Genomic DNA, 27,398 nt, shown 5'->3' on the forward strand with positions numbered 1-27,398 from the left:
GATCCATTCTTCTAGTCAAGTTGTGCCACAAACTTCTCTTCTCCCCAATTCTATTCAATACCTCCTCATTAGTTATGTGATCTACCCATCTAATCTTCAGCATTCTTCTGTAGCACCACATTTCGAAAGCTTCTATTCTCTTCTTGTCCAAACTATTTATCGTCCACGTTTCACTTCCATACATGGCTACACTCCATACAAATACTTTCAGAAACAACTTCCTGACATTTAAATCTAAACTCGATGTTAACAGCAGCCACATGGCCACAAACATTGCCTCATATTTGTTCCATTATACGTATCAGCCTTTTGAGCATAACTACAAACCATCTAACAAACTGCTCCCACCAATGGCTATAGTTCCACCCTGATTGATAGTATTCTATGAAAAAAGAAAATTAATAAAATTACACCACTTCTGCAAGCTGGCCAACAGCAATAACTCAATAGTTTCAAAGCCTGTGCAAAATTCCAATGGCAACATTTCAGACAACCTTGCAAAAAAGTTAAAAGTCTCAGAACTATGATCTGCATTTTATAATAGCAATAATGTATCAAGTTTTCATTCAATAGTAAAGACAAAATGCAACCCTCTGCACAGAGTGGTGCAAATACATTCATTTTAAAACAGTTTGAAAATGTGTATACTGGTCAGTCAGGGAGAGAAGCTGGTGACTACAGAAGAAAGATTTGACCTTTGCTGATCACCATTTAGCAGAAAACTGTCCAAGGAAATCAAACACGTGACTCAGAATACCAGGCCAGTATTAAATGATCACGACTCAATATACATTTTTTCCCCTGTTAAAATAAGCTTTTGTTTCAAATACTAAATTCAAACTGTAAATTCATTTTATTTACCATCATTTGTTATATGTATCTCCACATAAAAAACTTTGCTTACCACTAATTTAGTTACTGTAATTATTGCAATATTTTCCTATACAAACACTTTGTCAATTTTTTATCTTCTGTACGTACGACATCTGTGTAAGTTTCACATAATGTTTCACCTGAAGATGACCTGAGAAGCCGAAAGCTGGTTCGTGACGAAATAAATATAATTTTGCAGAACATTAGGAAGTGGTTCATTTTCAATATTAAAAGTTTTGAAATAAAAACAGCCTAGGAATGATGTAAGTTGTTAAAATTTAATAATCGGATGACCAGTTTCAATTGTACGATCGCCATCAGACCATTAAAACTCCGTGATGATGGCTCCAGACGGTGGTGAGAAGCAACCTGCTATGTAGGGACAACTATCGGTGAGCAGTGTTTACCGTTGCCACACAGCGGGCTGCTCCTCGCCACTCTCTAGAGCCGTCATCGTGGAGTTTTAATGGTCTGATGATGACTGTACTATGAGCAAAACCTTAGGTGTGATCCTAGACTGTTTTTAATTAAAAACTTTCTAATTTTTGATCACTATTTCATAGGAACGGTGTTGCAAAAGTAGTTTACGGATTAATACAGTTTCTTTCCTATACAGGGTGTTACAAAAAAGTACAGCCAAACTTTCAGGAAACATTCCTCAGACACAAATAAAGAAAAGATGTTATGTGGACATGTGTCCGGAAACGCTTAATTTCCATGTTAGAGCTCATCTTAGTTTCGTCAGTACGTACTGTACTTCCTCGGTTCACTGCCATGATTTCATACGGGATACTCTACCTGTGCTGCTAGACCATGCGCCTTTACAAGTACGACACAACATGTGGTTCATGCATGATGGAGCTCCTGCACATTTCAGTCGAAGTGTTCGTACGCTTCTCAACAACAGATTCGGTGACCGACGGATTTGTAGAGGCGGACCAATTCCGTGGCCTCCACGCTCTCCTGACCTCAACCCTCTTGACTTTCATTTATGGGGGCATATGAAAGCTCTTGTCTACGCAACCCCAGTACCAAATGTAGAGACTCTTCATGCTCATATTGTGGACGGCTATGATATAGTACGCCATTCTCCAGGGCTGCATCAGCGCATCAGGGATTCCATGCGACGGAGGGTGGATGCACGTATCCTCGCTAACGGAGGACATTTTGAACATTTCCCGTAACAAAGTGTTTGAAGTCACGCTGGTACGTTCTGTTGCTGTGTGTTTCCATTCCATGATTAATGTGATTTGAAGAGAAGTAATAAAATGAGCTCTAACATGGAAAGTAAGCGTTTCCGGTCACATGTCCACATAACATATTTTCTTTCTTTGTGTGTGAGGAAAGTTTCCTGAAAGTTTGGCCGTACCTTCTTGTAACACCCTGTATAATCTTTCTCGAGAAATTTTAAGGTAAAACTATTTGTTGCTGGAAACGGTTAGTTCTTTTGTATAGAAAATAGACATATTACTTTTCTGTTGGAACAAATATTAAACAATTTTTTGAGAGTTTAACTTTCAAATTAAACAACTTTACCATTTTCATTATCACTTGTTTTCAAAATATTTCATCCTCATATGTTTTCATAATTGTCATTAAAATTAACAGAACAGTACTGTAATCTGACAGTCTTCAGCTAATACAAATATAACGAATGTATGACACAACATTGCTTCTTCTTACTTACATCAATATTGTTTCTTCTTACTTACATCATTTGAAGCAATTTTTGTTTACAGTTAACCAGAAAAACAAATGGACGTCGTTACCCAAACAGTTTTAGTAGCCTACTGGAAACAAAAGGAACATTTTGAGAGCGAGAGACAACTGTTCTCGTCCGGGACTCGAGTGTTACCGACACGAGCCGGCATACGACACAGGTCGGGAGGTCGCGTCTTCCGGTGCGGTACCCAAATACCCGACGGAGTTCTCCAGTACGGACCAAAACGACAACTTGTGAGTCCACGTATTGCCCCGACACTAACCTGGCGTCGTGCCGTCGGCGATGAGGGTCTTGTCCGAGGCGGTGGAGCTGCCGGTGGACAGGGAGTCCTCGGGCGGTGGCGGCAGCCTCTCAGCCGGCACGGGAGACGGTGGCTCCCGCTCGGCACTCTCTGAACTCGTTCGCCCACCACAGCGCCCCTCCCGTCTCCCCGACAGACCCACCGCGCGCTCTGACTGCGACAGGTGCTGCCCATCCAGCACGAACTGCAAAACATGACGTGCCCTGTTTAGAAATTGGCACCAAGTGTCGATCTCGTGCGAGGACGTTTAACTCGAATGTAATAATTTTATTCCCGTTTCACGTACTCGTGCTGTTGCACTTGTTGATAATTTCAGAAGAGTGTAAATCATCAATTCGGGTCCTGTTTAAAAATGCCTCACTTTTTCACTACTGATTGTGCTCATTAATTATCATACATCATCTGCAGAAAACAATAAAATATGTAGTCACGGTTTCCATGAAAAACCTGTAAGCTGGTTCCCATCCTATTCCAAAAGCAGACATCAGTGGGTACTTATAAAACAAAATGGTCAGAAGGCCTGTTCCGAATTGAAACAAATACAAGCAGGCATATAACAGGGGTCCTTACTAGGCTCGTTACTGTTCCTATATTACAGGAACCACGTGTCACGTAAGATAACGTCAGAAGCAATTGTGTATGCACATGACTCGGCAGCAGCACCTTGCTGTAAAAACTCCTAACAACTGACACAGAATACAAGACGAACTCTTCGAAATCTAAAAAATTTGATAAATAGTAATGCTTACAAAAACACAAACTATACATGTCACAACCAAACAAACTGCCGAATACATGTCACAGTTAAATTGTCGGGACAGGGAACTGATAAGTGTGGACCGTGTTACATTTCCTGGAGTTACTACAAACAAAAACTTGTCACAGACTGTTCGTGTGGGATTGCTTAGTGAAGTGGTTAAACAGGGTTATGCAATGTGCTTTCTAAATAATGCAACTTATTTACCTGTTAAGAAAATTGCTTATCACACATATTTTATACCAGTTGTGAGACAAAACACATTTTTTTGGGGGGTGCTGAAAAAGCAAACTTCCTCCAATTTTTTAAGCCACAGAAAAAAATTATTAGAGCTATCACAGGAACAAACAATAGACAATTGTGCCAACCTCTGTTCGTAAGCCTCGACTTAATGATGATTTCTTCTATTTTTATAAACACTTTTTACATACACTGAAAGTGGAGGGTGTGGAAAGGAAAGGAAAGATAAGGAACTTACGATATTAGCCCCGTCGGGACTCTGTGCCGAACCGACAGTGACGGGTGAAAATGCATGCCGGACCGGGACTCCCGCTTACGAGGCAGTCGCATTAACCACCGTGCTATCCGGACACAGTGTCTATCGCAAATGTGCGGCCTATCTCGGCACGCTCCACGGCCGACTCCTGTTCCCACCTGGTGCCACCTGCCTGCAGTCCCCCGTGCTCAATAATTTTAGATTCCCACCGGAGGTCGGACATAATCGTGCACCTGCTCCGAGGGTCGAAGATTCGTCACCCGCCGCGGTGAATCGATTATACGAATGTGTGACGTCTGTTCTTTTGGTCTGGTACACATTTTCATTAGTCACTGCCAATTCCGCATAAAGTTCCGATGCTCTCGATATTGTAAGTTCCTTTCCTTTCCTTTTCTTTCACCTTCAAAAAATGGTCCAAATGGCTCTGAGCACTATGGGACTCAACTTCTGAGGTCATCAGTCGCCTAGAACTTAGAACTAATTAAACCTAACTAGCCTAAGGACATCACACACATCCATGTCCGAGGCAGGATTCGAACCTGCGACCGTAGCAGTCGCTCGGTTCCAGACTGTAGCACCCAGAACCGCACGGCCACCCCGGCCGGCTTTCACCTTCCTCTACCTTCAATTTACATAATATGTACCACAGCTGCGGATTATGCACGGTGTCTCCTCTTTCGGACATGTCCAAAAGAACAGACATCGTGTATTTGTATAATTTATTTACACTAATGAAATATATTAACAATAAAAAATTTTTTAAAAAAAATGAAGAAATCGCAACACCGAGAAGAAGTTGTGCAACATTAATGAAAGTTAGTATGCATACTTCTACACCTGAAAAATGATGACAATTAAAATTACACATCAATCGCATAAGAGGGTGCTAGCAGCACCACTACGAAGATGCAAATCAGATCTGCTTCAAATACAGCCTGTAGCAGTAATGACCGTTAGTTGCTTTCGAGATCAGACGTGGTGAGTCGATGTCAGTCGACAACACCTCTAAAGTGATGCTGATGTTGTTGTTGTGGTCTTCAGTCCTGTGACTGGTTTGAAGCAGCTCTCCATGCTACTCTATCCAGTGCAAGCTTCTTCATCTCCCAGTACCTACTGCAACCTACATCCTTCTGAATCTGCTTAGTGTATTCATCTCTTGGTCTCCCTCTATGATTTTTACCCTCCACGCTGCCCTCCAATGCTAAATTGCTGATCACTCGATTCCTCAGAACGTGTCCTACCAACTGATCCCTTCTTCTAGTCAAGTTGTGCCACAAACTCCTCCCCAATTCTATTCAATACCTCCTCATTAGTTATGTGATCTACCCATCTAATCTTCAGCATTCTTCTGTAGCACCACATTTCGAAAGCTTCTATTCTCTTCATGTCTAAACTATTTATTTTCCACGATTCACTTCCATACATGGCTACACTCCATACAAATACTTTCAGAAATGACTTCCTGACACTTAAATCAATACTCGATGTTAACAAATTTCTCTTCTTCAGAAACGCTTTCCTTGCCATTGCCAGTCTACATTTTATATCCCCTCTACTTCGACCATCATCAGTTCTTTTGCTCCCCAAATAGCAAAACTCCTTTACTACTTTAAGTGTCTCATTTCCTAATCTAATTCCCTCAGTATCACCCGACTTGATTCGACTACATTCCATTATCCTCGTTTTGCTTTTGTTGATGTTCATCTTATATCCTACTTTCAAGACGCTATCCATTCCGTTCAACTGCTCTTCCAAGTCCTTTGCTGTCTCTGACAGAATTACAATGTCATCAGCGAACCCCAAAGTTTTTAGTTCTTCTCCATGGATTTTAATACCTACTCCGAATTTTTCTTTTGCTTCCTTTACTGCTTGCTCAATATACAGATTGAATAGCATCGGGGAGAGGCTACAACCCCGTCTCACTCCCTTCCCAATCACTGCTTCCCTTTCATGTCCCTCGACTCTTATAACTGCCATCTGGTTTCTGTACAAATTGAAAATAGCCTTTCGCTCCCAGTATTTTACCCCTGCCACCTTCAGAATTTGAAAGAGATTATTCCAGTCAACATTGGCAAAAGCTTTCTCTAAGTCTACAAATGCCTGAAACGTAGGTTTGCCTTTCCTTAATCTATTTTTTAAGATAAGTCGTGGGGTCAGTATTTCCTCATGTGTTCCAACATTCCTACAGAATCCAAACTGATCTACCATGAGGTCGCCTTCTACCACTTTTTCCATTCGTCTGTAAAGAATTCGTGTTAGTATTTTGCAGCTGTGACTTATTAAATTGATAGTTCGGTAATTTTCACATCTGTCAACACCTGCTTTCTTTGGGATTGGAATTATTATATTCTTCTTGAAGTCTGAGGGTATTTCGCTTGTCTCATACATCTTGCTCACCAGATGGTAGAGTTTTGTCAGGACTGGCTCTCCCAAGGCTGTCAGTAGTTCTAAATGGAATGTTGTCTACTCCCGGGGCCTTGTTTCGACTTAGGTCTTTCAGTGCTCTGTCAAACTCTTCACGCAATATCATATCTCCCATTTAATCTTGAACCACTTGCATGAATATCAAGAGGTCAGATGGAAACCCAGTTCTAAGCAAAGAAGGGAAACAGAAAGGTGGAAGGAGTATATAGAGTGTCTATACAGGGGCGATGTTTTAGAGGACAATATTGTGGAAATGGAAGAGGAGGTAGATGAAAATGAAATGGGAGATATGATACAGCGTGAAGAGTTTGACAGAGGACTAAGGTGATAAAGGTGCCATTATCGACACCTCACCGAGTTTGAATGAGGTCACGTAATAGCACTACGAGAAGCTGGCACTGGTGATCGCGAGAAGATCGGGCTCCAGATTGTCGTGCGATTCTACCGAGTGGGAAGGCTATCGTGTTCAGTGCACGGCTCTGGTGCGTCGTACTGACCTGTGGCAGCACATTGAGCAGCAGTTGGCACCTCTGTCACACAATGAACTGTTACAAATTTCTTACTTTGACGACAGCTAAGAGTCGGGTCCTGTAGCATGCATTCCACTGACCCCAAACCACCGGCATTTGTGACACCAGTGGTGTCAAGCGAGAGTTCAGTGGAGGGCAACATGCACGTCTGTCATGTTTCTGATGAAAGTCGGTTCTGCCTCGGTGCCAGCGATGGCTGTGTGTCTGTTAGGAGGAGGCCATTTGAGGGGTCTGAAACCGACCTATCTGGCTGCCAGAAAGACTGGACGTACAACTGTAGTTATGGTCTGGGTTGTGATTTTATACGACAGCAGGTGCCCTCTCGTAGTTATCCCACATACCCTGACTGCAAATTAGTACGTCACTCTGTCAATTCGACCTGCCGTGCTACCATTCGTGAACAGCATTCCGGACATTCGCCCAAGTACCGCTTTCGTAACCCGACACACCGTACAGAGTGTCGACGTGTCGTGTCAGCCTGCTCACTCACCAGATCTGTCTCCGGTCGAACACATACGGGACATCTTCGGATGACAATTCTGGCGTCGTCAATACCAGGCATTAACTGTCCCTGTATTGAACGACTGAGTGCAAGATGCGTAGAACTCTGTCATACAAACTGACATCCGCCACCTGCATGACATAATGCGTGCACATTTGGATGCTCGCATTCGACATTCTGGTTGCTACATTGGTTATTAATGTATGTGGTGTCACAAGGCTTAGGCCTGTTCCACCCCTCATTAAATCGATCAAGACTTATACGAATAATTGTAAGAGCAGTTATAATTATTATGTTCTTTAAGTTTGTTTTTGGGTTTTCAGAAATACTGTGGGAAGAAAGTTTAGTTATGTTGCAGATGACATGAAAGATGTTGCCCGACAATCACCACGAAAGTTCGACATAGCGGCAAGTGGGCGAGGAATAAAATGAATGCTTCAAACTACCGCAAGCCACGGAAGAGCCCGGGCCGCGAGAGTGTCGAGTTTCTTAGATCGTTGTTGGACAACGTCAGAGGAAGAGATATTCTGCTTTCTCTTTGTAAATAGATAGACTGAGTCTTGAGAGGTTCGTGTAAAACGTACAGGCGGGTGACACATTAGGTGGGACCCGATGCCTGTAATACTTCCACAGTTATTAAAAAGTTGTTAAACGGCAAAACAAATAGTTCATCATTTATATAGATAAAAAGTAGTAAAGGTATAGGAAAGGAAGAGTTGTGGCGTCAGAATGAAAAGTGATACATCACTCAGCAACGAAGAAGGACGTAAACAGCGGGCATTACGTGGTGAAAACAAATCAACTGATAAAATAGTAAGTCTGTAATTAAGCATAAAGCCACGTAACACTGCATGTACCAGCTTTTCACATTTGCAATGGCTTTCCCATGCTTACATTAACCTGTGATCTTGCAATGTCAATCACTTACAAATGTTACTCTACATTAATTACTTATTGGTGTTGTGATTTTTTTCCATCTTGAGCTAAAAAACATGCACCATTTCCAAAGAAATTCTTTTACACATGTTTACGGTATGAAGCATAGATCGGACTAGATATTACTGTGACACAGACTTAGCTTATTTCAAAATACCCTGTATTAAAAGGCTTTGAAGCTTTGCAATAAAATATGGTCCAAGATCGAGGTCTGCAAGCTAGAAACCATAGAAGCCAACTTTGAAAAATATTTTTAATGAAAATGTTATTACACTGTGGAAGATTTACAAATAAGGTACACAAGTAGCAGATATTAATTTCTGTTGTAAGAAATTTCTGGCAGAATGTAAATATCTTTGGGTTAAAAGAGATTACTCACCAAAGCGCACGAGCACTGAGGAGGCGTACACAAAATAAAGAAACTTGCTAACTTTCGAAGCTATCTTTTGATGAGCTAGAGTCAAAAACACACACACTTTCGTGTGTGTGTGTGTGTGTGTGTGTGTGTGTGTGTGTGTGTGCGCGCGCGCTCTCTCTCTCTCTCTTAATGGACGCATATGTCCTTTTATATATGTCCATATTTATATACTACAGAAACAAAAAATTAAAAATACACAGTTATTATAAATGACTGAAGCGATTTCATAAATTCACTGCAGCCACATTAATTGACATACTGTTCCAAAACTCAAGTCTCATATACGAAAATTCAAGAACTTAAGATTTCTGCCACGAGAGTGCAGCAGTAAGCAGTTAAGCAAGATGGCTACAAGTGCCAAGAAATCATACTATGTAACTGAACATTAGTCTGCTGCAACAGTTCAAAGACTCTTCAAAATGAAGTCTGACAGAGATCCACCGACTGCCAACTCCATTCGGCGACAGCACACGCACTTTAAAGCTTCTGGATGCCTGTGCAGGGGGAAATTGATGAATCGGCTTGCGACAAAACGAGAAACGGTTGACCGTGTGTGGACGAGTTTCGCAAGTAGCCCACAGAAGTTTGTCACTGTGATACCTCATTTCATTACTGCCCCTGCAGTAGTCGCCCTCAAACCACAACAGAGACTGTGTATTCCGATGATGTCCAAGAGTCAATTCTTCAGGACAGACGAATATCCACCAAAAAGATAGCTGTGATGCTGGACATCTCTTGTGGGGGAGAGGCAGAATGTAACAGTTTGGTTCCCACCACGATCAGTGACACGCGCAAGCTTTCAGTGAAAAGGGTGCCGAAATGTTCAATCTGCAATCAGCGAAAGGAATGTTTTGAGATACCGAAAGCCATTTCAAAAGTCCAGATACCTTTTTAGTGAGGTTAATGACTGAGGTGGGAACTCGGCTTCACATTTGTGACCCCAAAAACCGAGGAACAATCGAAACAGTGGAGCCACGACGGGTCTGGACAGTGAAAGAAGTTCCCCACGCAGAAACTGGCCAAAAACTGATTATGTCTGTTTTCTGGAAAAAAGACTGCATTCTGTCAGTGGACATTTATCTCGAGGATTTACTATAACCGGACAACATTATGCTAATAAGCCCGACCTGTCAAAGGAAGCAACTGAGAGCGAACGCCGACGAAAGATGTTCGACAGAATTCTTTTCTCGCACAACGACGCAACTGCACACACGTCTGTCGTCACGGCTGCTAAATTGATGACCCCGGACTTCCGACTAGACAACCGTCCTCCCTACCCGCCAGACCTAGTCCCTTCGAACAGATTGCACAACTTTTATTCGGGCAGACTAGAAGTGCTGCAACGGTGGTGGGCCGAGTGTCTCTGTCTCGGGGGAGAAGAAATTGAATAAATGAGTAATTTCAAACCTTCAGCTTCATTCTTTCTAGGCAAAGGCATGAACTTTTCAGCACCCATTCTTACATTTGTAGAAAACAACTAGATTCATGACTAGTCACCAATGTTTGAATCAAATGATTGTACATAACACATCATGTGACAATAATGATGCACTTCTATTCTGCGTACACATTCGACAACCGCTCCACAGCCTGTGCCACCCGGATTCTTCCTACCGACAGCAGCTTTTCTGAACTGCACAGGTGGAAGCTCTCCTGCAAGCCAGAACCCCCTTCAACCACGTCCAGTCCCCATCTCCACGCCTTGACCTCCCCCGTCTCACCCACCTTTTGCCTTCCCCAGCTCACTTGCTCAGTGCTTTGCCGTCCTTTCCCTTGCCCATATTTCACTTATATAAAGCTACACTCTGGTCAAATACCTTCAGAAAATATTTCCAAATATTTAAATTTATATTTCTTATTAGCAAGTTCTCATTTTTGACAAATGCTTTTCTCACTATTGCCAGTTTGTATTTTATATCTTCTCTACTTCCATTGTCAACAGTTATTTTAGTGCCCAAATAGCAAAACTCGTCAACTATTTTTAGTATCCAATTTCCTCATCTAATTCTATCAGCATCACTTATCTCAATTCTGTTCCTTTCCACTACCCTCATTTTACCTTTGTCAATGTTTGTCTCACAACTTCTCTTCGACTCAGTATTTGTTCTGTATGACTGCTCTTCCAAACCCTTTGCAGCCTGTAACAGAATTAGCTCACCGAATGAACAGACTAGAGGTTACGACACTGTCTCACTCCCTTCTCGACAACTGTTCCCTTTCGATCCTTCGACTCTTACAGCTGCACTCTCATTTCTGAAGAAGTTAGACGAATTTTCGCTCCTAGCATTTTATCCCTACTATCTACAGGATTATACAGGGTGTATTTCAATCGACATTGTCAAGAGCTTTATCTAAATCTATAAATATACTAGAATCATATGTTTGTAATTATTTAACCTGTCTTCTGAGATCAGTATTGTGAACTAATCTACCCCAAGGTCAGCTTCTACCAATATTTCCATTCTTCTGTCAATAGCTTGTAGTGGTATCTTGCAATTGTGACTGATTATAAATGACAGTTCAGCAACATTCACATGTTTAAGTGTCTGCCTCCTTTACAATAGCAATTATGACATTCTTGTTGAAGTTTGATGGTATTTCGCATGTCTGGAACGTCACACATACCAGGTGGAATAATTTTGTCACAGCTGGATCTCCCTAGGATCTCAGTAGTTCTGAAGGATTTCGTCTACTACAGGACCTTTGTTTTGATTTAGATCTTTCAGAGCTCTATCTAAATCTTCTTGCAGTATCATATCTCTTATCTTGTCTTCACCTACTTCATTTCTCCTTTCTATAATACTGTCCTCAAGTTTGCTTCCATTATACAGATCCTTCCACTTACAGTTTTCCCTTCTTTGCTTAGAACCGGGTTGCCAACTGAGCTCTTGATACCAATACAGGCTATTTGACTCTTCTCCAAAGGTCTCTCTTTAAATTTCCCATATGAAGAATCTCTTGCACTGTCTATGAATCTCATTTTTTAGACATCTGGATTTCTTTTTTCCTCCTTCATTTATTGCTGTTTTCAGATGTCAATTAGGTTCAATATTTCATGTGTTATCCAAGGATATCTACTGGACATTTTTTTGCCTAACTGATGCCCTGCTGTCTTCACTATTTCATCTTTCAAAGCTACCCACTCATCTTCATTTTATTCCTTTCCTCTGCCTCAGCCAATGTTGGCTAATGTTCCCTCTAAAACAACAAGCAACCTCCAGTTCTTTCAACTTACCCATGCACCATTTCTTTTATTTCCAGGTTTCTGCAATTTCTTCCATATTAATCACAGTTAACAATCGATAAATTACAGTCAGACCCCACAACTTCCTCTGGAAGTGTTTTGCAGTTCAATATCTGGTTTTGAAAGCTCCTTCTTACCATCATATAATCCATTTTTAACATTCTGTTGCTTCCAGGTCTCATCCATCTATAAAGCCTTCTTTCACGATCATTAAAGCAAGTACTAGCAATGTTTAAATTGTGCTCAGTGCCAAATTCTTCTAGGCAATTTCTTGTTTCATTCACGACTCCCTGCCCAGTTGGACACCAATTACCGCAGTTGTGAGAGCAAATGTTTCACGACAGACAGACACTATGTACTCAAGTGAAACATAACAGCAGACATTCACCCGGTGCCCAATTTTTCATGCAGTTTAGTGTTTACGATGCTATATCTCTCGCATTATATGGTGTACGACGATACAATGTCACAAATGACTTAGGTGATACATGTAACTACCGTATGGAAAATATGTTGAGAATACATTTCATAGTTAACAAGCAACAAATTGAAAGATCACGCACAATGCAGGAGTTTTACTGCACAAATAGTGAAAATTTAGTAAGCAATAACCTCTTTTCATTTCATCATTTTGTGGGGTGGTGTCAGGTAGAAAAGTCTTCAAAAATGTTTGAAAAAATGTGTACAGTTTGTCGGAAGTTGCTAAGTGCTTTCATTCTCAAATACTTGTGAGTTACACTGCCTGAGGGCAAACGTGCATTTGTAACTGTATTACTTGCCTTATTGTGTTGAACTTTCAACTTAAGTTTATATCTCTTAATGAGTGAATTGTGACAGCAGTCTAAATATTTAAATTCAGTCAATAATTAAATAGGTTACATATTGAAAATTGAAGTTTTGTTGCCTCTACACTGCAACTGGTATAGGGTTTCAGGACTGTGTTTTAGTAATGTAGATTAGAAACATTTAATTTAAAAACTAACAGGTATATAATAATATTATATTCAAAGAATGAATTCAAATGGACTGACAAGAAAAATTGTGTGGTTGTTTGAAAAATTGAAAGGGAAAAGGGAGGGGTGAGGAAAGTGAATTGAGAACTAAAAGCAGTCAACATAAATTGAAGACGGAACAGATATCTCAGAAAGTTAATCTCTACACTGTTCGAACAACAAACTGTCAGTGTACTGCTTAATGCTATTCGTATTGTCAACACTTAATCTTAATCTGCATCTACATCCACATTTATACTCCGCAAGCCACCCAACGGTGTGTGGCGGAGAGCGCTTTACGTGCCACTGTCATTACCTCCCTTTCCGGTTCCAGTGGCGTATGGTTCGTGGGAAGAACGACTGCCGGAAAGCCTCCGTGCGCACTCTAATCTCTCTAATTTTACATTCGCGATCTGCTCGGGAGGTATAAGTAGGGGGAAGCAATATATTCGATACCTCATCCAGAAACACACCCTCTCGAAACCTGGCGAGCAAGCTACACCGTGATGCAGAGCGCCTCTCTTGCAGAGTCTGCCACTTGAGTTTGTTAAACATCTCCGTAACGCTATCGCGGTTACCAAATAACCCTGTGACGAAACGCGTCGCTCTTCTTTGGATCTTCTCTATCTCCTCCGTCAACCCGATCTGGTACAGATCCCACACTGATGAGCAATACTCAAGTATAGGTCGAACGACTGTTTTGTAAGCCACCTCCTTTGTTGATGGACTACATTTTCTAAGGACTCTCCCAATGAATCTCAACCTGGTACCCACCTTACCAACAATTAATTTTATATGATCATTCCACTTCAAATCGTTCCACACACATACTCCCAGATATTTTACAGAAGTAACTGCTACCAGTGTTTGTTCCGCCATCATATAATCATACAATAAAGGATCCTTATTTCTATGTATTCGCAATACATTACATTTGTCTATGTTAAGGGTCAGTTGCCACTCCCTGCACCAAGTGCCTATCTGCTGCAGATCTTCCTGCATTTCGATACAGTTTTCTAATGCTGCAACTTCTCTGTATACTGTCCGCCCCCGGTAGCTGAGTGGTCATCGTGACAGACTGTCAATCCTAAGGGCCCGGGTTCGATTCTCGGCTGGGTCGGAGATTTTCTCCGCTCAGGGACTGGGTGTTGTGTTGTTCTAATCATCATCATCATTTCATCCTCATCGACGCGCAGGTCGCTGAAGTGGTGTCAACTCGAAAGACCTGCACCAGGCGAACGGTCTACCCAACGGGAGGCCCTAGCCACACGACATTTCATTTTTCTGTATACTACAGTTAATTAGTACAAAAACTATTACTCTCAAAAAAAAAAAAAGAAGAAAACTTCTAGCACTTCAGCTAGCCGGAGTGGCTGAGCGGCTCTAGGCGCTTCAGTCTGGAACCGCGCGACCGCTACGGTCACAGGTTCGAATCCTGCCTTGGGCATGGATGTGTGTGATGTCCTTAGGTAGTTAGGTTTAAGTAGTTCTAGGTTCTAGGGGACTGTTGACCTTAGCAGTTAAGTCCCATAGTGCTCAGGACAATTTTTCTAGCACCTCAGTTTTACTACGTAGCTGATGTTCACATTCTATTTGTCGCCTAACATTTACTCGATTACAACGGCATTCTTCAACTAAATTTATGTTCGGGCCTATAAATACTGAATCCTATTTACAGCACATCACTACTCGTAACGCAGCATTATAATGAACAAGGCTACTTGCCGTGTACCTAACAGTCTTTTCAATACCCAAATCTAGATATTCAGATAATTTGTAGAAACAGTAGCTCGTGGCATACGTTTTTAATTTTCTTTTGAGTCGGTAGAGAGTCCCAATTTCCTGTTCTAGGTTAGATGGGAGCCCGGTGAATATCCTACCGCCGTAGCACATCACTCTGCCGCGAACCACAGATGAGAGGATGAAGTCAACACAAATATTATTTCTCTCAACACGAATATTATTTTTGCGCCTATCTCACAGTTCGGTCGAAAATGATTTTTTATTACCAGAAGCAAAAATCATTAAGGTACGGATGTTTGGGAAGCAAGTGTTAGAATTCAAAGATCCTTAGAAAGTGTTCTGGAAACTGTGCGTTTATCTACTTTACACAATATCTCTACCACTCACTTCTGTCGAACCGACACTTTACGTAATTTATGTGCACATTATGACAACATAATTCAGTAAAAGAGCAGGCATTGAAAATATAGGGTGATCAAAAAGTCAGTATAAATTTGAAAACTTAATAAACCACGGAATAATGTAGATAGAGAGGTATAAATTGACACACATGCTTGGAATGACATGGGGTTTTAATAGAAGGGAAAAAGAAGAAGAAGAAGAAGAAGAAGAAGAAGAAGGAAAAAGTTCACAAAATGTCTGACAGATGGCGCTGGACAGCAAAACATCAGTAACTGCTACCGTGACGGGTGAGAAGTACGCCGATATGTTACAGAATCCCATCATCCCCAGCCTGGCTGATAAACACCTGCTGGAACGTACTATGTTTACACAGGATGGCGCTCCACCCCATATTGCTAGACGCGTGAAAGATCTCTTGCGCGCGTCGTTTGGTGATGATCGTGTGCTCAGCCACCTCTTTCGTCACGCTTGGCCTCCCAGGTCCCCAGACCTCACTCAGTGCGATTATAGGCTTTGTGGTTACCTGAAGTCGCAAGTGTATCACGATTGACCGACATCTCTAGGGATGCCGAAAGACAACATCCGACACCAATGCCTCACCATAACTCCGGACATGCTTTACACTGCTGTTCACAACATTATTCCTCGACTACAGCTATTGTTGAGGAACGATGGTGGACATATTGAGCATTTCCTGTAAAGAACATCATCTTTGCTTTGTCTTACTTTGTTATGCTAATTATTGCTATTCTGATCAGATGTAGCGCCATCTGTCGGACATTTCTTGAACTTTTGTATCTTTTTGGTTTTAATAAGACCCCGTGTCATTCCAAGAGTGTGTGTCAATTTGTACCTCTCTACCTACATTATTCCGTGATTAATTCAGTTTTCAAATTTATACTGACTTTTTGATCACACGGTATATAAAATACGCTGATAATCTCAAGTGGAGGAGCTCCCGAGGTGACGCGGTGCCGAACGGAGCAGCTCGACCGTGCCGGTCGCTCACCTCGCAGGTGAGGGCGGCGGAGTGCAGCTCGGCCGCAGCGAGGACGCGGTGGCGCGGGTGGAAGGCCAGCGGGTTGGCGCGCAGGTCGAGGCGGCGCAGCGCGGGCAGCCCAGACAGCGGCGCCAGGCAGCCGTGCGCCGCCAGGCAGTTGCCCGACAGGTCCAGCTCCACCAGGGACGCCAGCCGCGACACACCTGCGGCGGGAAACACTCTGTCTGTTCACATTACGTGTTTGGAGAGGTTAATAAATTTTGCTCGGGTATAGGAATCTCTGACCACTCCGCATTATTCATTGAACTACCAAAACTCTATAAAGAAATTTCGTGTAACAAAAGCCACACGAATACGAACTTCAATGAAAAAAACCTAACTATATTTAGCAATAAGTTAAGTGAGGTCGAGTGGCCTTATGACAGCTGTATCTCAAGTAGTACTAACTTTAACAAATTTCTTGGTAGGTTTCTTGAAATATTCAATTAAACTTTTCTACTTAAAACCAAATGTAACAAAACGACTAGGAAGATTCGATGGATAACTCGGGGTATAAAAATTTCTAGTGCCAGAAAGAGGCAACTACAAAATGAACTGAAGTATAACAAAAACAGGCGTTTTGCTGTGTATGTGAAACATTATAAAGCCATATTCAAAAAAGTTGTAAAGGCAGCAAAACAAATGGCAAACAATAAGTTTATTTTACAACATAATAGTAAGACAGAGGCAGTGTGGTCTGTTGTCAAATCAGAGTTAGGTGTTAAAGTCAGTAGTAATGAAATAACTAAGATTAAAGTAGATGATAATGTTGTTGTAAACCCAGCTCAAATATCAGAATGTTTTAATGAATTCTTCATAAATGTAGCAAAGTCAGAAGTTGATGTAGCAGGATATCAGAGTAAAGTAAATCCCTTTGGACTCGACCAAGAAGCCGAGTATCTCACAGATTTTAAAAAAGTCACAATAAAGGATGTGAAAAATGTTATATTGTCATTAAAAAATAAAAATTCTGCTGGGTGGGATGGGACACCAAGTAAAGTGATTAAAGCAGTATATGACATAATAGCACCCCCGCTAGCTAAAATAATCAACCGATCTTTTGAACAGGGATGTGTTAAAATATGCCAAAGAGAGACCTCTGTTCGAGAAAGGGTTTAGGGAAGATATGGGAAACTATCGCCCTATTTCTATTCTCCCAATCCTGTCAAAAGTGTTAGAGAAAGTAGCTGCAAATGAGATCAAAAATTTTATTGTAAAAAATGATATTATTGTAAGTAACCAATTTGGATTCTAACAAGGAAAAAACACACTGGATGCAGTAAATAACTTTATTGAGAAGATATTCAAATCATTGGATCAGAGGAGTAAAGTCGCAGGTATCTTCTGCGATCTTTCAAAAGCATTTGACTCGGTGAACCATGACTTGCTTATCTACAAATTAAACAAATATGGTATTAAGGACAAAGCTCTGAAATGGCTCACATCATACTTGCACAACAGAAAGCAAAGGGTAAGCGTCACATCAAATGGAGTGAATTATTATTCTAAATGGAGTACAGTATCACAAAGTGTGCCTCAAGGCTCCATTTTGGGGCCAATCCTGTTCCTATTCTACGTAAATGACTTGCCCGTAAATATAAATTCCCCGTCAGTTCTGTTTGTGGATGATAGTTCTGTTTTAATTGAAGACGATGCAGAAAAAATTCAGAGCTCCATTGTGAGCACAATGGGTAGTCTAGAAAACTGGTTACAGTTAAATGGCTTGAAACTGAACATTGCAAAAACCAATATGGTACATTTCAAAACCAAACATTTGAAATGTGTGGATCTTAAAATCCATCATCACAATCATCATATGGAAGAAGTTAACACAGCCAAATTCCTAGGACTAAAGGAGGACAACAACTTAAACTGGAGTACACATATTGAGTTCCTATCAAATAAAATAAGCAGCTTTGCATTTGCAATGCAAATATTAGCAAACTCTACCGACATGAGTACACGAAAAATAGCATATCATAGTTATTTTGAATCTGTCATTAGGTATGGTATCATTTTTTGAGGAAATTAAAGGAGTGTATCTCAAATACTGAAACTGCAAAAGAAAATTATACGATACATGTGTAGTGCACAACAAACAGAATCTTGTCGCCCATTATTTCGGAACTTGCAAATCCTAACAGTTCCCTCCACATACATTTATGAAATCATAATCTTTGTACACAGCAGACAAAAATTATTCGAGGAAAATCATTTTAACCACACATACAAGACAAGAAATAAAAATAATTTTATGTTACCCACACACCATTTGAAATTATATGCACGAATTCCACAGTATATGGGAATGACAATATATAATATAACAAGCTAATGGGCAAAAATATATTTAATATGAAGCCAGAGAGTCTAAAAATAAGGCTACAGCAGATTCTGTGGGAGAAATGCTACTATTCATTAGAAGAATCCATAAAGGATGACAAGATAATTTGAGCAAGGGGTAATGAATTGTTAGTCTTTTATTGTATGTGTAACAAAATTGTATTATTATTATGATACCATTTGTTAAAATCACTTGTTGTAATTAATTGTTAGTTTTTTTATTGTATGTGTATTTTTATGTTGTATTATAGTTATGGTACCATTTGTTAAAATCAGGTGTTGTATGTACATGGTAAAACTTTACCAAAATTTTGACATGTCTCCTGTAACTGAATCAAATGATTTGGATTATGTATGTTATGAGACTAATAAACCACAATTCACACTCCATCTCCCGACGAGCGTGTCGCAAAAGGGAGTCGTCGAGATGTTGAAAGAGTCGAGAACAAACTGCACGCTGACAGCCAGGAACAGCCACTGCTGCAAAGTGTCCTCACTTATTCACTTCTAGATTACTACATATGCCAAAATCACCAATGTGCAAAAATGGAGATTTTCACTAACAAGCATTGGTGCTTTTCATTATTTAAGTTCTCTATTACAGTACGATCACAGACAAGGTGCGTCGGTAGTAGAGGACAAAATTTGGGGTCCGTTACTGGGAAAGCAAAAACGAGCACAATTTATAACACCGAATGTGGCTCGATCATGATTTTGGTGCTCTGTTACTGATCTTCACTGCACTGTTAAAACATGAATGTTCAAAGTACACAGTTTGATATCCTTAAAAAGTTGCTTGCGTCTGATTACAGACACAAATTTCTGTGTAGCAATGTGACTGATTACACTTCAGCTCTTCATTCAAAGTTCAGATCAATATACAAAGGATTAGTGTGCAACTAAAATATATTTCAAAAGTGTAACACGAAATAAGACTGCATAAAAGGTGCACAAAACGTTGCGAGGATACTGAGAAACAAAATAACCGTGGGAGAGACAAGGTAGATAATCAACTACCAGAGAGTGACAATAATCGTGGTGGGGAGTGAAAGGCTATTTACAATTTGTACAGAATCTACATGGCAGTTATAAGAGTCAAAGGGCGTGAAAGGAAAGCAGTGGTCGAGAAGGAAGTGAGACAGGGTTATTCAACCTGTATATTGAGCAAGCAGTAAAGGAAACAAGAGAAAAATTTGGAGTAGGAATTAAAATCCATGGAGAGGAAATAAAAGCTTTGAGGTTTGCCGATGACACTGTAATTATGTCAGAGACAGCAAAGCACCTGGAAAGGCAGCTGAACAGAATGTACAATGTCTTGAAAGGAGGACATAAGAAGAACATCAACAAAAGCAAAACGAGGATAATGGAATGTAGTCAAATTAAACCAGGCAATGTTCATCTACATCTACATTTATACTCCGCTAGCCACCCACCAGTGTGTGGCGGAGGGCACTTTACATGCCACTGTCATTACCTCCCTTTCCTGTTCCAGTCGCGTGTGGTTCGCGGGAAGAACGACTGCCGAAAAGCCTCCGTGCACGCTCGAATCTCTCTGATTTTACATTCGTGATCTCCTCGGGAGGTATAAGTTGGGGGAAGCAATATATTTGATACCTCGTCCAGAAACACACCCTCTCGAAACCTGGCGAGCAAGCTACACCGCGATGCAGAGCGCGTCTCTTGCAGAGTCTGTCACTCGAGTTTGCTACACATCTCCGTAACGCTATCACGCCCACCAAATAACCCTGTGACAAAACACGCCGCTCTTCTTTGGATCTTCTCTATCTCCTCTGTCAACCCGACCTGGTACAGATCCCACACTGATTAGCAATACTCAAGTATAGGTCGAACGAGTGTTTTGTAAGCCACTTCCTTTGTTGATGGACTACATTTGCTAAGGACTCTCCCAATTAATCTCAACCTGGCAGCCGCCTTACCAACAATTAATTTTATATGATCATTCCACTTCAAATCGTTCCGTACGCATCCTCCCAGATATTTTACAGAAGTAACTGCTACCAGTGTTTGTTCCACTATTATATAATCATACAATAAAGGACCCTTCTTTCTATGTATTCGCAAGACATTACATTTGTCTATGTTAAGGGTAAGTTGCCACTCCCTGCACCAAGTGCCTATCCACTGCAGATCTTCCTGCATTTCGCTGCAATTTGCTAATGCTGCAACTTCTCTGTATACTACAGCATCATCCGCGAAAAGCTGCATGGAACTTCCGACACCATCTACTAGGTCATTTGTATATATTGTGAAAAGCAATGGTCCCATAACACTCCCCTGTGGCACGCCAGAGGTTACTTTAACGTCTGTAGATGTCTCTCCATTGAGAACAACATGCGGAACTGTATCGAACGCCTTCCGGATGTGAAGGAAAATGGCATCTACCTGGGAGCCTGTATCTAATATTTTCTGGGTCTCATGAACAAATAAAGCGAGTTGGGTCTCACACAATCGCTGTTTCCAGATATAAGATTACGAAATGAGACCCTTAAAGTAGTAAATGAGTTTTTCTATTTGGGGAGCAAAATAACTGATGATGGTCAAATTAGAGAGGATATAGAATGTAGACTGGATATGGCATGGAAAGCGTTTCTGAAGAAGAGAAATTTTTTAACATTGAGTATGAATTTAAGTGCCAGGAAGTGAAATATGGATGATAAACAGTTTAGACAAGAAGAGAATACAAGTTTTCGAAATGCGGTGCTACAGAAGAATGCTGAAGACTAGATGGTGATGAGGAGGTACTGAATAGAATTGGGGAGGAGAGAAATTTGTGGCACAACAAGGGATCGGTTAGCAGGACACGTTCTGCAGCATCAAGGGATCACCAGTTTAGTGCTGGAGGGAAAAGTGTGGGGTAAAATTGTAGAGGGAGCCAAGAGATGAATATGCTAAGCAGATTCAGAAGTATGCAGGTAGCAGTAGTTACTGGGAGATGAAGAGGCTTGCACAGTATAGAGTAGCATGGAGAGCTGCATCAAACCAGCCTCTGGACTGAGGACGACAATAATAACAACGTATCTGAAAATTCAAACGCCTCACTTTCTCTAAAGTAGAAACAATGATTACAAAGAAGTTGGCAGCCCTGCAGCCAGGCGACTAGCACGAGTTTTGGTGTTCTCGTAAAGGTAAGTCATTTTAGATTATAAAACATATAGTTTAGTACTGATTACATGCTAAATAGGTGTATTAGTGTGCCTTTTAAGTGTACCATTAAAGGTTTCATTTTTCTTTACGTAATACAGCAGAAAACACGAAGAGATCGTACAGTCGTATTTTCTGTTTACGTTTTGCCGCAGCAAATCTGTAGAATTTCGTTTAGTTGTTCTTTGCTCTCTCCAGCAATTTAACTTAGCGTACCTCTTCATTATTTAATTAGCTTTTCCAGAAAGTAGCGTAAAGTTTAAGTTGTTGTTTCAGGAACTTTGCACTGTTGTTTTTGCTTACACACAGTTGCATATAGGCCAAATTTGTGGAACCATATTTTTGTGTTTATCTGTAATTTAACTGACTTATTCTTAATAAACCGTTACGCTTATCACGAGTGAAAAGTGCTCGAATTGCCGTAGAATTGTTAGGTTGGGGCTTTTCTGTGACGGGTGCTGTAGTTTTTTCCATGTGGGTGACTGTAGTAGTGTGGGAATAGAGGAAGTAAATGAGACTCATCAGTGGTTTTGTAGGATTTGTAGTAGAGATAGGATGATACTAGAACAGGAGGGGAAAATTGCCGCCCTTCAGGCTGAATTGAAAAGTAAGAATGTAGGGAAATCAGTAAAGAGAAAGAAAGTGTTGTTGTTAGATAGTTCCAATGAAAGAGTTGTTGGCCAAATTTTGCGAGATGAACTAGGATCAGAATACCAGGCCACCAATTTTTTTAAATCTAGTGCTCGTCTGGAGCAGGTGACAGAGGATTTAGGATCACTTTGCAAAGATTTCACTAAGGAAGACACCGTGGTTATAGTGGGTGGGGCAGAGATCCTGGGTACAGTATAGAGTGTGACCTGGCAAAGATTGCATCAGCATCGAAGCATACTAGAGTTGAGTTTGTATCTGTTCTTGGGTGCCATGACCGACCTCATTTAAACAGAGTCAATTTGGAACTGGAACGGCTGCTTAAGTCGGGTGCGGGGTCACACATTGGTGTGGTTCCTGTTGATTCTCTCAGTAGGTGGGATTATACTAGGCATGGCCTTCACCTCAACAGGAAGGGGGAAGTGTAAATTGGCTGGGAAAACAGCAGGAAAGTTAAAGGGGGGAGGCACTGTCATGAGTGGTAAAATACCAGTGGTTATAGGGTTCAGAAAAGACCCTTTTGTAGGGTAGGAAGGACAGAAACAAACCAAATTTTAGGAGAGGTTAGAACTGAGACAAACCTCCAGTTTGAGAAAGAAACCAAAAAACATACTTCTAGCTTATCACATCAGCATAAACAGCTATAGGTTAAGAATTTTCAACAGTCAGCAGATATTTTAACTCAACCAAATTAGATATTTTAACTCAACCAAATTCTAACTCAGTCAATGTGAAATGTCAGCTATCTTTATTGCATCGTAATATTCGAGGACTGAGAAACAAAATTAATGAATTAACTATCTGCATAGATGAATTAGAGTCTTCAAACCCAGCTGACATAATCTGCCTCTCTGAACATCATGTGACCACTGGTATACAACTTTTAAGTGTTACAGGTTTTAGGTTAGCATCTCACTTTCGTAGATCAGAAATGGAGTTGCCACATTCATCAGGAACTGTCATAAATTTAAGAACATAGACATTCATAAATGTTGCCTAGAACAGCATATGGAAGCATGTGCAACAGAAGTAGAATTTCACAAAAAATCATTCATAGTATTAAGTGTATATCGAGCACCTGCAGGTAACTTTAATCTGTTCGTAAACCACCTTGAAGCTGTACTGGCCCATTTAACAACCGAAAACAAAGAAATGGTGGTTGCTGGTGATTTCAATGTAGATTTCCTTAAATACTCTTCCAATAAGAATTTATTTTAGTTAGTAACACTATCATTCAACTTAATTCCCACTGTAAAGTTCCCCACTAGGATAGCCATTTGTTCACAAACAGCCATTGATAATATCTTTATAGAAAAGTCTAATGAACAAAATTATATTACAAAACCAATAGTCTATGGCCTCTCAGACCATGACATGCAGTTCCTTCTGTTAAATGTTAATACTGAATAGGATATAAAATCTGAGCTCAAGAGGGTAATCAATAAGCCAAAAATTGATTATTTTAGGACACTCCTCAGAGACATTCACTGAACTGATGTTTACAGTGCTCATGGCATGAATGAAAAATATAACACTTTTGCTAATAAAGTGCTTACTTTATTCGAACACTGTTTTCCCCCAAAACTTACCAAGGTTAGAGCAACAAAGAAGCCTACTGATTTCTCAGGATCTATGCACCCAAATTGTGTGAAAATTTCATCACATGTCAGTTCTAGTATAATATATTTGTCCAAGGAATACCCATTTATCATTTGCATTTCTTTTTGGTGTAGCAATTTTAATGGCCAGTAGTGTATATATCTGTGTGTGTGTGTGTGTGTGTGTGTGTGTGTGTGTGTGTGTGTGTGTGTGTAAGTACAATCTATCTTCTGCACCATTTCAGTGCAGTAATGTATTCATTGTAAATAAGTATTATAGTAGTTGTTTTTATTTTAAATTCAGTGCATTAATATTTGTTAAATGACTCTTTCATATAGTGTTAATTAAAAAATGACGATCATTCCACTTGGGACCTGTGGAATGGGACATTAGCTTATTTGTTTTAGTTGTAAATATTTGTCATGTATTGTTGTTTTTCTGACATGTTCTACATCCTGGAGGGCCTCCTCACTACGGATCAATCGGACTGAAAATAAAATCAATCAACCAATCAAAACTTATGTCTTAACATTTGTCAATGTGATAACAATGAATTGGATGCAAATCGGTTTCTTAAACTACCGTGAAACATTCCATCATCTGTATCTCAAAAGTAGTAGAGTGTAGATTCATTGTTTTGGCATAAAGAGGACGATAGGTACGTTCGATACAACACAGTACTCCTCCTTTTGCACCAGTCACCTACTAACATCATCCGATACTTCCAAGAATTTTAATTTTACACAGACTACTGTCTATGCAGCGGCAAAGTCAGGGTCTACCTGATGTAAATATCAGAATAGGACAGAATTTGTAAGTTTTAAGCTGTACTGCAGAAGGTAATGGGGTAGATTTTTACTCTATATTTTCAATTTCCTGACTGATATCCACTGGCCCAGGATATAAAACTCCCCCCTGATGCCCAGAGGAGGATGCATTTCGGTACAGAAATTATTTATAGTTCTGGTACTACTGTTGCGAATTGTCGAGTTCATTGTAAAATCATTCTCACTACCGACCAGAAATACAATTAGCAAAAATACATATCGTGAAGTAAGAGTGTCACCGGGACCTCGAAGACACTTCTCCGAGTTACCGACTTTATGCAACTGCACACGTCTATAGAATAAATATTGCGGGAAAGTGCTGCCACCCGTCCCCGAATGCCTCTCTCTGAGCCACTCGCCACCCACCCCCAATCCCTCTCCCGCCTCCCACCTCTCTCCGTGTCTCCCTCTACCCACCCCACCCAACACGGTCCCCACCACAACCAGTCCACCTGCTGAAGTACTCCACTGGCACTGTTAGTCCAGGCGGTGCTGTGTACAGGCACATGTGTGTGTGTGTGTGTGTGTGTGTGTGTTTTCATATATTTTACTGTAGCTGTACTGTACTGTAACACGTGAGACAATACTGACCCTACGACTTATCTTAGAAGAAAGATTAAGGAAAGGCAAACCTACGTTTCTAGCATTTGTACACTTAGAGAAAGCTTTTGACAATGTTGACTGGAATACTCTCTTTCAAATTCTGTAGATGGCAGGGGTAAAACACAGGGAGCAAAAGGCTATTTAAAATTTGTACAGAAACCAGATGGCAGTTATAAGATTTGCGGGGCACGAAAGGGAATCAGTGGTTGAGAAGGGAGTGAGACAGGGTTGTAGCCTCTCCCCGATGCTATTCAATCTGTATATTGAGCAAGCAGTAAAGGAAACAAAAGAAAAGTTCGGAGTAGGTATTAAAATCCATGGAGAAGAAATAAAAACTTTCAGTTTCGCCGATGACATTGTAATTCTGCCAGAGACAGCAAAGGACTTGGAAGAGCAATTGAACGGAATGGACAGTGTCTTGAAAGGAGGATATAAGATGAACATCAACAAAAGCAAAACGAGGATAATGGACTGTAGTTGAGTTAACTTGGGTGATGCTGAGGGAATTAGATTAGGAAATGACACAATTAAAATAGTAAATGAGTTTTGGAAGCAAAATAACTCATGGTGGTCAAAGTAAAGAGGATATAAAATGTAGATTGGAAATGGCAGGGAAAGCGTTTGTGAAGAAGAGAAATTTGTTAACATCGAGTATAGGTTTAAGTGTCAGGAAGTCGTTTCTGAAAGTATTCGTATGGAGTGTAGCCACATATGGAAGTGAAATGTGGATGATAAATAGTTTAGACAAGAAGAGAATAGAAGCTTTCGAAATATGATGCTACAGAAGAATGCTGAAGATTAGATGGGTAGATCACATAACTAATGAGGAGGTACTGAATAGAATTGGAGGGAAGAGAAATTTGTGGCACAACTTGACTAGAAGAAGGGATCAGTTGGTAGGACACCTTCTGAGGCATCGAGGGATCACAAATTTAGCATTGGACGGCAGCGTGGAGGGTAAAAATCATAGAGGGAGACCAAGAGATGAATACACTAAGCAGATTCAGAAGGATGTAGGTTGCAGTAGGTACTGGGAGATGAAGGAGCTTGCACAGGATAGAGTAGCATGGATGGTGGTGGTGGTGGTTAGTGTTTAACGTCCCGTCGACAACGAGGTCATTAGAGACGGAGCGGAAGCTCGGGTTAGGGAAGGATTGGGAAGGACATCGGCCGTGCCCTTTCAAAGGAACCATCCCGGCATTTGCCTGAAACGATTTAGGGAAATCACGGAAAACCTAAATCAGGATGGCTGGAGACGGGATTGAACCGTCGTCCTCCCGAATGCGAGTCCAGTGTGCTAACCACTGCGCCACCTCGCTCGGTAGAGTAGCATGGAGAGCTGCATCAAACCAGTTGCATGACTGAAGACCACAACAACAACAACTGTAGCTCGAAAAAGGAAATTTAATAAAATACAGCAAAAGGAATTACAGTTAAGACCAAAGAAATAAAAACTTTGAGGTTTGCCGATGACATTGTAATTGCGTCAGAGCCAGTAAAGAAATCGGGAGAGCAGACAGACGAAATGGAGAATGCCTCAAAAGGGGATATAACTAGAGTGTCGACAAACGCGAGACGAGAGTAATGGAATGCAGTAGAATAAATCTGGCAGCGTTGGAGGAATCAGATTAGGAAATGAGACTCTACAAGGAATAGAAAGGGTTTGCTATTTGCGCAATAAAATAACTGACAATCACTTACGTATGGAGGATATAAAGTGCATATTAAAAAAAGGGGTCCAACAGCTGACCAGGTCCAATCATTCCACCAGGAAGGAGGTACACGGCTCGTGTTGTCTGTAGTTCAACCATGCCTAGGCACTCAGTACCATGGTTC

General features: G+C 40.8%; 1 protein-coding gene across 1 annotated transcript in view; it reads right to left on the reverse strand.

The window, feature by feature from the left end:
* The window catches only part of LOC124552655 (serine/threonine-protein kinase 11-interacting protein), a 277,366-nt gene that overhangs the window by 199,948 nt on the left and 50,020 nt on the right, over positions 1-27,398 (reverse strand). The window contains exons 4-5 of the mRNA XM_047126981.1: positions 16,351-16,544; positions 2,859-3,081 (exon numbers count right to left, since the gene is read on the reverse strand). Coding sequence (XP_046982937.1) covers positions 2,859-3,081; positions 16,351-16,544 — 417 coding nt within the window. The remainder of the gene's footprint in view (positions 1-2,858; positions 3,082-16,350; positions 16,545-27,398) is intronic.

Source organism: Schistocerca americana, chromosome 10, assembly GCF_021461395.2.
Source record: "Schistocerca americana isolate TAMUIC-IGC-003095 chromosome 10, iqSchAmer2.1, whole genome shotgun sequence".
Lineage (NCBI taxonomy): Eukaryota > Metazoa > Arthropoda > Insecta > Orthoptera > Acrididae > Schistocerca > Schistocerca americana.